General features: G+C 40.6%; 1 protein-coding gene across 2 annotated transcripts in view; it reads right to left on the reverse strand.

Moving 5' to 3' along the window:
• Nucleotides 1-960: 960 nt before the first annotated feature.
• The window catches only part of LOC118779877 (tripartite motif-containing protein 35-like), a 49,241-nt gene continuing 36,880 nt past the window's right edge, over nucleotides 961-13,321 (reverse strand). The window contains exons 1-6 of one of the 2 annotated variants that reach the window (XM_036532195.1): nucleotides 4,892-5,387; nucleotides 3,922-4,017; nucleotides 3,600-3,830; nucleotides 3,349-3,371; nucleotides 3,144-3,262; nucleotides 961-1,703 (exon numbers count right to left, since the gene is read on the reverse strand). In XM_036532195.1, the coding sequence (XP_036388088.1) occupies nucleotides 1,147-1,703; nucleotides 3,144-3,262; nucleotides 3,349-3,371; nucleotides 3,600-3,830; nucleotides 3,922-4,017; nucleotides 4,892-5,317 (1,452 nt within the window). In that variant the 5' untranslated portion in view covers nucleotides 5,318-5,387 and the 3' untranslated portion in view covers nucleotides 961-1,146. Of the gene's footprint in view, nucleotides 1,704-3,143; nucleotides 3,263-3,348; nucleotides 3,372-3,599; nucleotides 3,831-3,921; nucleotides 4,018-4,891; nucleotides 5,388-13,321 lie in introns of those variants that run through there. The other variant, XM_036532203.1, reaches the window with a different exon arrangement.

The following is a 13,321-nucleotide window of genomic DNA, read 5'->3' on the forward strand; positions in this document are numbered from 1 at the left end:
AGAGAGAGATTCTTTTGGATATCTGTGTATTAAGGCTTACAGCACAGTATAGCAGATGTACATTACATTACATTTGTTTAGCAGATGCTTGTATACAGAGCGACTTCCAGCAAAAAAGAACAGAAGTGTATCCATCCACAGGAGAAGTATATCCATCCATTGAATGGAAATTTAATTCCAAGAGCAGGGTCAACAAGTTCCAATAGGTGCGTTATTCAAAACCTGAGACAGAGTCCATATTACAGACCTGACTCAATGGCTCATTCTATTCTTGGTCAACCATTACACCACCTTGCCATGACAACTACTGCTAATGATAGCCAGTCCTGCTTCTAACCATTACACCAAACCACTGTGAGTACAAGTGCTAATGATAACCAGCCCTGCTGCTAGTCACCAAACCTGACCACTATCACTGCTAATGATAAGTAGCCCTGCTTCTAACTGTTACACTGTACACAGAATGTATATAGACAGACTGGCTTTAGAAAGCCATTCATCTAGAATATGAGTCATGAATTGAAGAAAAATATCCATATGTGTTGATGCAGAAAATTTGATCACTAAAATAACATTTTCATGACATCATTAGTGAGTTTAGAAAAAAGCTTTTTTCCTCATGTCTCCTCTTAGAAACATTGTCCCATGTAACTATTTTTTACAACTAGATGACTGTGAGTCGGCTTCTGGTAATTTCTATGAGTGCTATCATTGTTGAACTGGTCTTGATATCACTTAATACTTATCAGCTGTTTATCTGTTGTGGTAAAAAAAAAAGATACAAGTAAAGGTATTTTTCAATATTTTTTTCTTTTAATGTGTGCTCATGATCAGGCAAAATTAACATTACATTTAATTTTTTTTAGGATTTTGTAGTTTTTCAGTTCAATCCTTTAGAGATGAGAAAAATTAAACAGGCTTGAATGATATTTAAACTGCCTTGACATTAAGGGACAGATATTTACAAAATATGAGTAAATGCTTCGAATCCTATCCACTTATTAACTACCAAGATATGTTCATCAAAAATAATACTTAATAACACAATAATATCATTAAAATGATTAAAATGATTTCATCTATGAATACACAATCAGTGGAACCTCTCCTTGTGTCTAGCTGATGACATCATTGTTACAGATGCTATCACTGGGATGACATCACTGTTACAGACACCTTCACCGGGCAGATCTGCAGGGCTCCAGGGTTGACATCATTGTTTACACCTGGACTGAAATATGGGAAGAGTTTCCCAGCAAATGTGTCTTTAAAAGTGTAGATGTGTGACATGTCACTGGGGTCATGGAAGGACACCTCCCCCCTGCCATAGTCCAGCTGCACTCTGATCCTCTGGGGTTTCCTCCTCAGTGTCAGGCGTGTTGGAGGTGAGGTATAGGCTTCATATACATTCCCATTCCACAGAGCTACAATCCAGAATCCTCCCACTGGGCTGCATGCAGTCTCTCCCTTCCTCTTGATGGACTCTTTGGCCACTCCTACACTCCACTCAGGTTTATTCCCCACCTTCACTTCCCAGGTGTGTTTTCCTGAGGTAAACCCCTCAGAGCCCAACGCCATTGCATAGTAGTTAAACCTCTCTGGATTGTTGGGAAGTTGTTGCTCTCCAGTAAATCTCACACTGGTCAGATCATCAGACACAGAGAGAGTGTAGGCTGCAGTGTTGGGGTCCAGGGTCACAGCAGCTGAAAGATCAAGACCAGTAATTAGTAAATTGATGTTTTCCAGTGGCAGTCTGCTGTGTCTGAGTGCAAATTTCTCTCTGAACATGAATCTACTGTACCTCCATGTCTGGAGAGCAGAGACCTTGCTTGTTATGTAGTAGGAAATGACTCAGTGCTTGTGTGCACATGCAGTGCACATGATCAGTGCATGGATTGGGCAGCAGCACCCGTGGCTGGAAACTCTAGCTTGTGATTGGTTAGTTGTTGAAATGTGCTGCTGGGGTTTGTGATGGTGTAGGGCAGAACGGAGGAGAAATGCAGTGTCATTGATCCAAATGTTCTACCACCTCAGTATGTGTAATTAACTCCTCATACTTTCCATTACTACCTTATCTACTATCATGCCTCTTTACTTCCTGGTAAAACACACAAGGACCCACTTACTCTTATGTTCATAATGGTATTAGCTAAAAAAGTTCATTCTTGAAGACAAACTACAGTGAAAATCCTATACTTTAATATTATACTCTACTTGTGTTGCTGGGGTATATACAGGACAAATACATTCCACTGTTAGTATTCCTTTAATTTTAGAAAATGTATACTGTGTGAAATAGCTCTAATGGCAGACCTCAAGGGACGACTACATTTCCAAGAAATCTGGTGTCACAAAAACAGACAGGTGTTATGTTTTTATAAATGGAGGAAAGATCACACCTTAAAGAGAGGATACAGCCCTCTCTTGGTACGTAAACAAGTAAGACGAAGTGAAAGCTTGCGGCTGTTGGTAAATAACATATGTGGTCACTGCTTGACATCATACCACCTTCTAGCCAAAATTTCCCCTTACTGGTGTAGATCTAGCATAAATATTATGACTGATTGCTTATTTACAATGTTCATTACAGTACATTATTGCCATTTACCTGACACTCTTACCCAAAGTGACTTTCAGATTTTACATGTTATCTATTTATACAGCTGCATATTTACCAAGGCAATTGTGGGTTAAGTACCCTGCCTAAGGGTCCAACAGCAGTGCCCCGACAGAAAACTGAACCGGTAACCTTTCGGTTACGAACCCGTGTCCTTACCACTATGCTACGCTGCTGCTCTTTATCTGCTTTTGTTCTGTTTGGACATTAAATGCTGCTTATATGTCACATGGAGCAATAGAGACTGGGCCAACGGGATCAACAAGTCACTCTAGATTTTATCATCCATGTTGAAAGTCAGCAGCAGTGCAAGGAGACTTTAATTCATAATAATACCTCATCAGTAAGATGGTACTTAAATCTGGGAAAACCTGTCTGTAATAGTCTAAAAATAGTATTTTTCTACAATTTTTTTTTTTCGCCTCAGATTTCAGACCATTTTTTGGAGGTATCTTTCGACAAACTGAAGTCGCTGATAACTGATGCTGTAAATGAATGTTCAGTTTTTCTCTCCTCAGATACTCACTGTACTGCACCATCCCCAGCATCTTCTCCCAGACTCTGAACTTCAGATTGCCCAGGTGTTTGGCCACATCTATCAGCGCCCCTGAAAGCAGCTGTGGATCCTGCAGTGTGCACTGGGCTCTGTAATGACAAGCAGGAGTCACTCATGCTGTGGGGTTTGAAGTGACTTAAACAGAAAAGAGGAACAAGGGTGAGAGTCTACATACCTTCTGTTAGTATCCTTGTAGTTCTGAAAAAAGTGATAAAACGTACATGTGTGAATGTATAAATAATCCTTAAATAATAATAAATAATATGTAGAGCAGACCTGTGGTGACAATGAAGCCTGAGAGCTCTGTTAATTGTACAATAGATGTGTGATACTCTGTGTCACAGTACAGTACTGGTATGGAATCAGTACTGACTTGAATCAGTCAGTGTATAAAGCCACAACACTGCAGCTAAATCAGGCTCTTACCTTTAAGAAGGAGATGTCTTCAGTGTCCATGCTCTTCTCTATAGCTGTGATTTGGTCAGAAAGTGTGGAGATGTGTCTTGTGATGTTCTGTATTTTCTCCTTCACTATCTGACTCTTAAGTTCATCTTCCTCCCTCAGTGCAGCTAGTCTGGCCTCCTCTTCATCTCGCAGGAACTGGTGGAGCTTCTTAAACTCTGCCTTTATCTGCCTCTCTGTGTGTTGGGCCTGACTCTGTAGTTCAAAAACACAATATTAAACATAAATGCTAACTTTGTGTGTATGTGTTGTGAAATTAAAAATTGTTCCTAATTGCTCTACTCACCCTGATGTGTTCTGCTGTTTTCTCACACTCTTGTTTAACTTTAGTGAATCTCTCCATCTTTTCTTTAATAGGATTCAGTGCAGTCTTGAGTTTCTCCTGCAATGAGATGAACCTGTCAGCACTTAAAAGAAATGCATAAATAACAACATAATCCAGCAGAGACTTACTATTAAGCCAATGAAATAAATGTATAGGAAATCCTTATAAAGCACCGGTAACATTATATAGTAATGAATTACAATCAGGTTACGTTTGTTAACATTAATTAACATATGAGTTATGAATAAATGATTAATACATTAACAAAGCATAAACAGGGCTTATGTATACTAGCTAGTTAACAAAGACATAAACAACAGCAACAAAAACATTTGTTTAATAGAGTTCATTTTACAACAAGGGTTGTCACAAAGTGCTGCACAGAGATTTTCCAGAGGGAATCAAGAAACAGAAAAAAAAACCCAATAGCCGATCTGGGAAACATATTCCCTGAGCCCCTAACAAACAGGCGATCATGTGAAACTCCTGGAAAATATTTCAATACAAAAAAAAAAAAAACTAAAAACAAATACCACACACATCTACAGTGAGGCGTGTGTGACTCATCGGAAATGAATTAACAGTGTGTTGGAGGGCAATCTCTCCTTGACTCAGAGACAAGAATGGCATGCTGAGGAATTAGCCCCGAAGCTGCACCTCTTCCTTAAGGAGAATAACATTGCAGTTATTTATTTGATTTAAAGCTTCAATCCATGCGATTCCTTGGGGCTTCTCCACCTCAAATCTTGGCCTGAATTTAAAATGTGTGGGTCATACGCAAATAAAATATTGCTCTACCTCATTATTGTAGACCCCAAAACACAGCGCTCCATCAGGATTCTTGTCCATATCCTCATTTTCTTATCATTTCTGTCATTTTATGATATAACATATTTTAATATGTTATCTGATAATATCTGAAATAGAATACCTTCAGATCCAGTGCAGCCTCTTCCACTGGACAGAGCTGGTGGTTTTTGTGTTTCTTTGAAGTTTGACACACGACACACACAGCTTCCTGGTCCTCCTCACAGAAGAGCAGAAGTTTCTCTCCATGAAGACTGCAGCGAGCTTCACTCTTCTCTGAAGATTTAGTCTTCTCTACAACTTCAATCACAGCCTGCTGTTGTAAAAAAGCCTCCACAACATTCCTTAAAACCAGGTTTACAGGAGGGTCCCCCACAGAAGACTTTCTCTTACACATTGGACACTCCCGAGAGCTCTTCTCTTTCCAGCACTGCTGCAGACAGACTCTACAGAAGCTGTGGCTGCATTTCAGGACTACAGGGTCCTTGAAGATGTTATAGCACACAGGACAAAAGAGTTCCTCTTCCAGAGACAGCTCCACAGTTGCCATTTTAGAGGATAAATTACAACCCGTTTATCTCCTTATTCTCGCTCTCTGCAAGTTTCACTTTTGACTCTAACATCACAGAGAGAAAGATAGGAGAGAGGAGGTGCCTTCAGTGATTGACAGAGAGTGGAAGTGTATTCAGTTACAAAACAGACAGAGGAGGCATGTTTATGACCTAAACAGAGAGGAGGTGTGTTCAGTTACCGAAACAGAGGATCCGTGTTCGTTCAAGGACACGGACAGAGAGATGTGTTCAATGATAGGCAGAGAGGAAGGAGAGGATTCCTTCGGATTTCTGTGTCTTGAGACTTGGAGGACTGTAAAACAAATGATTCCAAGCACACTCACAGTAACAGAGGTCTAATCTTACAAGTTCAAATATGTGAAAACACACAGGACAAAACAGTTCTCAGAGTCTCAGTTACACCCTGTCTCTCAGGGGCACAGCTTTGGAATCTCACTGTCTGCTGTTTTACTTTCAGCCTTGTTCAACTTTTCCGATAAACCACACCTTGTCTTCTTTTAAAACTGGACAAACCTGCCCTTCAAACTACATGAGTGCAGAGATTGCCATGGAGTGAAGAGCGTAGCACACAACTGATGATTTTAAAAAGAGATCTGCAAAATCAGAGAAGAAAAAAAACTGCATCTTAATGCTTTGAGATGGTATGTATGTACTATTGTGTCTGCAGGGCTACTCTACCCTGGTCCTGGAGGGCCGTGGTGTCTGCAGGGTTTGGTTCTGGACAGACAGGATGTGCGGTGGGAGGATGAAGTGTTTTGGTGACGGATGCCCCCCTGCAGCCAGGTCCAAGGTACCATCACCAGAAACATCAAAAAGAGAGACATACTTTTGTGGGCAGTAGATCAAACCCCCCCTATGCTCACCAATATTCACAAGATTCAAGACTACTGGCAGCCGACACCCTCCCTCTCAGCCACTGTGAGAATAATATTTCACCCCCTCCCAAGTGACCTTCACACTCTCCAACAACTTTATTACTGACCTTAACAGATCATGAAATCTCAGCTGACAAAAAAAAAAAAAAACAATTCACGCTATTGGGCCAAAAAAAAACAATGAGACTGAATTCATTAGTAAACATGAATTGCCTCCACTTGGTGTCTGTTCAGTGGTTACAGTGATCTCTGTGAAAATTCAGTCTCTGCCTTTGATGGTCAGAGACTTGGAACGTGTTCTGCAGCAGAGAGAGCACAGATACATGTTGCATGCAGACCAGAGTTCACATGGTGAATGCCTGTGATGATGATGACGATGATGATGATGATGATGATGATGATTATGATGATGACGATGATGATGATGACGACGATGATGAGGAGGATGATGACAATGGTGGTGATGATGATAAGGCACTGTATTAATTATACACTTCCTGTATCTTAAAACACATTACAGTGAGCAGGGCTGACTCACCTGGGACACAACAAATGTTCACCACCTTCCTGGAAGACTGCCCCCTATTGGCTCACTGCATTTCAAACACTGCACAGTGACCGTGCTCCCTCCGTGTGTTCAAGCCTTTACAGTCTGACTGAAATACAACCTCCTGCTGCATTCTTTAAACAACCACACTGTGTGAGATATGATCACATTCCAGAGCTGCTCTCATGGTGAGTTTAATGTAAAAAATAAAGGAAAAGAAGCCAAAGGAAACTACTTTTGTCAAAGAGGAATCTGTACCTTTCAGCATCTCCACAGAGGATGACTGATTATGTCACTGGCTTCAGTTCTATTTGAGGGGCCTGAGAAATCAGCTGAGAACATTGTTTTTCCTGCTGTAGTCACCATTTTAGGGATGCAGTCACACTCTGTCTCTTGCAGAAATGACTGGAATCTCACTCTCCAACTTTTGATTATTACCCAACTCAAACTCCTCTGTGAAAACACATGCCCTGTTCTTCTAAAACTGGACAAGTCTGCTGATCAAAGTGTAACATTTAAAATGGAACAATCATCATGACTTTCAGATCATTTATTTATGCTGCTCAGACCTGGTCCTGGAAAAAGAGACTGTTCTCACAAACACTTTCACAAATTATGCAGCATATTTTCAGTACCAGACAGGTTAGCAGTGATGGCAGTGCAGAATGATTTTATGCAGCAATGTTCTTCTAAAAGGGACCCGTGCACACAGAGCTTCATGAAGTGGTAACCATCTGTTGGTTAACCCTTTTTCTGTAGCCACAGTGGTACCTGTCAACTATGCAGTAACTCCCATTTCTACTTCTCAGTCATGCAGTAACTCCCATTTCTACTTCTCAATCATGCAGTAACTCCCATTTCTACTTCATAATCATGCATTAACTCCCATTCGACAGTAGCTGCAGTAGCACTGCACAGTAACCCCTGTCTGTGTCCTAAAATCTCTTCCATTTCAACAGCAACCCCTGTGGTCACTCCCATCTCAACCATGACACGCTGTAGTCACCTCTGTTCCAACCGTAAAACTCTACAGTCTGTTATGGTTGTAGACTAAAACTCTACAGTCAGTTCTGGTCATAGACTAAAACTCTACAGTGTTTTCAGTCAGTATGGGTACAAACTGTGCTGGGAGGCACTCTGGAGCAATCTCTGCTTTTATCAAGTCTCTTTAAAAGTCTTTTGAATGTACACAATATGCTGTTGTTCCATGCAAAACCTGTGGGTAGTACACAGTTTAAATGTTTTTGTGGCTGAAAAAAGCAACATAAGCATTGTGCTACAGCCGGAGGTACTTGCTTAAGTATATTTCAAAACTCCAGTAAGAAAGTGCACAGAGGCTGCTGTTTCAGCTCTTCAGTCTTTCTCTGCACATATATTCTGATATTCTGATTCAGATATCTGTTATCTCCACTGGCTGCCCTCTGTGTCTTAAATAAATTACAATATAGCTGTAGTACAAATTTATATTGTAAAATCAAATCAGTCCTTATTTTACGGAACAGATAAATCTTTCAATAAATTTCATTAAATCATATAATACAGTTTTTACACTTTTACACTGAAAGCAGCACAGCTCAGCACATAGGATCCTGCTGAACATGTACTTGAACACACAGCTTGTTTCTACAGTCTTGTTTCTGAATTGGCAGAGTGTTCACCCCTCAATTTTGGCTCAAAGAGATCTCTCATTTGATCTTATGGCATGAGATCATCAAGCCATTATTCCAGGCCCAGAGGCAAAGAGGGGTGAGGTAGTGCCTTTGAGCACATCTTAAAATCGTCATCTACCAGGGTTCTGTAATGCCAAGCTTTGCATTCTCTTTGCCATTACCTCAAGTGAACAGGACATGTCTCACAATGGGAGCTGCAGCTGATGGTCATCTTAAATATAAATTCCCAGAAATGCAGCGCGATGCTTGTTTAGCACTGTACTATCACTAAAGAATCCTTAGTAAGAGCCAACAGTCTGAATATGAATAGCCTGAATATATACATACACATCACCAAAGCACATTCAACATTTAATGGATTTAAAATAACCAAGTAAAGCATAAACAGTGGTTTCATTCTCTGTGACAGCTCTTAATTATTTTTAATAATTCAGGTTTTGGTCCTCTTCTCTGTTCTTGTGGGGAGAAGACAGCATCTCGTCTTGCTTTGGGTTTCAGACTTTGAGGTTTTATGTTACAGACCTCTACCACTACTGGCTTGTGATCCAGTGCAGTCCTCTTCCACTGGACAGCGCTGGTGGTTTCTATGTTTTTTGAAGCCTTGCACACAAGACAGAGAGCTTCCTGGTCTTCCTCACAGAAGAACAGAAGCTTCTCTCCATGAAGACTGCCATGATCTTTACTCCTCCCTGCAGCTTTTCTGAAAAGTTCTGAAATTCCCCTTCAAACAAATAAATAAATACATTGAATGTTCCCATTAGAGACTAGTTTGAGAATTATTGACAATCACTTTGCCATATAGCACACCAAGTAGTTGAGGACAGTCCTCAGAATATTAGTCAGTTGTCAGTTAGTTAATCATACTAGTTAGTTGCTTCTCAGGTGGAGACCTAAGAATATAGGTGGAGTCAGTCAACATTTTTATGACCTGCGAGGGGGTAGACCCACTGGCACTAGCAGTTTCATCCATTTTCCCAAGTGCGTAAACATGCTGGTGGGTCTCTCTGTTGCGGAGTGATTCTTAAATTTTCCATCTTCCACCATCTGTCCATTTTTGCTTGAAGTATAAAGTGACTGCATGTGAACCCTACATTTAATGATTCAGTGTTTTCATTTGTCTCATGTTTTAAATGAAACAACCTAGCCAGCAACGTTTCACAATATTCAGTGGATTTGGAAAGTATTCAGACCTGTTCATTCTTTGCACACTTTGTTGTTTTGTTTCAAAATTGATTAAATGTATTCTGCATTGCAAAAATTTCTATTTCTGGCATTTCTATTTCTGGCATTTTAGACAATTTGTTAGCTTACTCAGCTCTGGTCCTGGAGAGACTTTAATTTTGTTTTGTTTGTGGTCAAAACGGCAACGGTTAGGCTTTTTTTTTTCTAAATTTTTTCTAAACCCACTTTCCCCACTGACTCTGTTTTGCCAGCCATATTGTTACCAATGCCAATGGCTGGTGAAGATTCGACACGTTGTATGTGAATGTTTTCACTTTTTCCAGGATATATGAACACATACCTAGAGTTGCAGATGATCAGTGGGTATCGATGCGAAAATGAAAGTTACAAACAGATTAAATCAGTGCTTTTTAATTTTGTAAGTTTTGTGTCAGAGTGCAACCATATTTTCTGTTTGAAGTCAATTATATGATTCTTCTTGAAGACCAAGGGAAGTGGCCAGCCCTTCTGTTTAATTGAGAAATATGTATATTCAAACTTAGCTATACTGTTGCCTAACTGTTTGCTATCACGGCAAATCTTGTTTGAAAGTGAACGTTGATATTGAAAGTTTTTACACGACTTGGCAAGTAACGCATGTACTTGTAACTGGTATAATCACCCCCTGTTCCTCAAATCTTCTCAAACAGTGTGATATTTATTCCACTTCTTGGAGAAGGGCTTGTATTCCCCTTCCACAATGAATGTGCAAGATAACTGTGTAAAAATGAACACATTAATGTCTTGTATTTTTAAGTGTTACTACTTTATTGTAAGATGCAAAATTACATACAATATCACTGTCTTTACAGAAGTTTTGGTTACTGTTACTCAGTTACTGTTTCAGCTTTCCAACCTTCCTCAGCACATGCATATGATATAAACCGTAAGTTCTATTGTCTCTACTTCTGTAATTCACTGAACTGCCCCACTATATTGTACCATTTCTGTTGCCTGTATTCTACTGTATGTCTTAAGGTTGTATTATGTCTTATGAGTGCATGTTCTCCTTTTACAATAGTAAAAGGGGCTTAGAACAAAGGCAGGACTGCACTGTCACAGTTTTAAAAGCAAACAACTGCAATAGATCTGCTTGACTTAGAAGCATTATATGAAATAAAATTTTGCCTACATATTGTACATAATCAGCAGAAATTTAACCAAAAACAAAGAAAAAAAACTGCACTCAACTTTACTGTAGAAACCTCCCCTTTGATACCTTAGATGGGATGGCATCACTTTTAGGCAAAATTTCACAGTATGATAGCACTTTTTCTGACAATTTCAGTGGGATGTCAACAATGTGACAGGTATCTTCAATGGAATGACATCACAATGACAGACCCCTTCACCGGGCAGATCTGTAGGGGTCCAGGGTTACTGCCATCAGTGAATAAATCAGGATTGAAATATGGGAAGAGTCTCTCAGTGAATGTGTCTTGAAATGTGTAGATATGTGACCGGTCACTGGGGTTGAAAAAGGACACCTCCCCCCTGTCATAGTCCAGCTGCACTCTGATCCTCTGGGGTTTCCTCTTCAGTGTGAGGCGTGAAACTCCTGCTGCTTTGTACCCCTCCCCTTTCCTCAGGGCTATTACCCAGAATCCTCCCACTGGGCTGCATATAACCTTCCCTTTCCTGTTGATGGACTCTTTAGCGACCCCTAAATCCCAGGCGGACTTGTTCCCCACTTCCACCTCCCAGGTGTGTTTTCCAGAGGTGAACCCCTCAGAACCCAGCACGCCCACACAGGGGAAGAACCTCTCTGGGTTCTGTGGAAGCTGCTGCTCTTTGTTTGTGTCTCTTACTCTGGTCAGGTCATCTGAAAGGTAGAGCCAGGGGGCTGCAGTGTTGGGGTCCAGAGTCACAGAAGCTGAGGGATCAAGGAGAAAGATACTCAGACCGCTGAAAAATCTAAATGCTGGAGCAATAGATCAAACACTGTATGTACAGTAGTTATCATGTACATTTAGTGGGATGGCAGGCATGCCTTAAGCCAGGTCATAGATTGTCTCTTAGGAGTGCTTCAGAACCATGGACAGCTCTAGTCCAGTTTACAAGAGTTCTGCAGTACTATGGACAGCACTTGTGCACTCAGGCCTCTTTTCCACCAAGGCGAACTACGTGCTAGTTCTGGGCTGGTGCTAGTGCCAGTTCGGAGTTGGTTCAACTTACAAACCTTCTAAGAACCGGTTTGCTTTTCCACGGGCTAGAGAGCCACCATACAGTCACGTCATTACATCACTTTATACGTCTCCGCTTTCCCGCTAGTGCCAAGCTAGCAGTAGTGGCTGGTGAGCTAGAAACAGGGGAAGGCCAAACACTACCTTTAAATCTATCATTACTTTCAAACTGTTCCCCTTTATCCCCCTTTATTAACAATAAAACAAATAATTCACCGAATAACTGACACCAATCGCGAGAGTAGAGTAAATGATTATGCTCGCGAAACAGCGCAGATTGTGTGTAGTTTTTGTGCTTGCGAAAGCTACAACATGAGATTGGTTAATTAACAAGGTTGGCATTTATCGATTTAAATTACCTTAAATGCTCATGACACATCACAGCTTTTGTGAGGTCTGTGTTCTAAATGTTATCGTTCATTGCACTCAACCTAACCTAAAACTTTATTCTCAGTAATTTAAATTGTTTTAACTAAATTTAGCTCCGTTCTGTAATTTGAATTTTGTAACACAAGAAAGCTATAATGTGACACATTTAAGAGAAAGCTTTGGGATTACTTGCCACTTAATTATTCAAATTGCCATCCTTGTTAATTAAACAATATCATGCTGTAGTTTTCGCAAAAGCATACAAATTTCAGACAATCTGAAGTGTTTTGCGAGCATAGTGTTTCGCTAACTTGCAGTCGCCAAAAAACAACAACAAAAACAAGAGAACAGTGCTTTAAAAAACAAACTTGTCCACTACACTTGTACAATGTTAGCCTTTTGCAAAGCCAAATGTTAAGTGACATTGGTTGGTGAGTCAATGTTAGAAAGTAGCATGCTAATGTTAGCTACTGTTACCAAAGTTACAGTAGCTGGCTAGCTAGCTGTTGGTCAGCTAACATTACCCAAGCAAGCATAGCTACTAATTTCTCACATCTATGATATGAACGTCAAACATAACATTGATGTGAGAAATTAGTATCTCGCTAAACAGCTAAGAAATACATAGCTGGCTGGCAACAAGGCAAAACAGTTGAAAAATAAAACTCTGGTTTTTCTTCTTCTTCTTCTTGGGCAGACTAGACGCTACACTAGCTTTGATTCTTTAAAAAATGGCGGTCACAAAGTTTTAGTTGGTGTTATTGGTCACAATAATCCCGCCCCAGCCCCTGACGTAGCGGTTCTTTGTTCTAAATCAGCAAAGTGTTGGTGCCGCTCTCAAACCAGTTTTTCCTGGCCGAGAGCTGGTTCGTTGGCTGTCCAAATGCAAAGAACTGGTTTGAGATTAGGCACCGGCTCTGAACCGGCCCTCGAACTGCCTTGGTGGAAAAGGGGCATCACAGTACTACTGCAGGGCCAGGAACAGCTCTAGTCATACTCATAGCATCATTGTAGGACTATGGACAGCTGCATCCCTATTCACAGCTGTGCTGCAGTACCAAGGTCAGCTCTACCCTGCTCACAGGAGTGCTGCAGTACCATGGACACCACCAGCCCT

This window comes from Megalops cyprinoides, chromosome 1 (assembly GCF_013368585.1).
Source record: "Megalops cyprinoides isolate fMegCyp1 chromosome 1, fMegCyp1.pri, whole genome shotgun sequence".
Lineage (NCBI taxonomy): Eukaryota > Metazoa > Chordata > Actinopteri > Elopiformes > Megalopidae > Megalops > Megalops cyprinoides.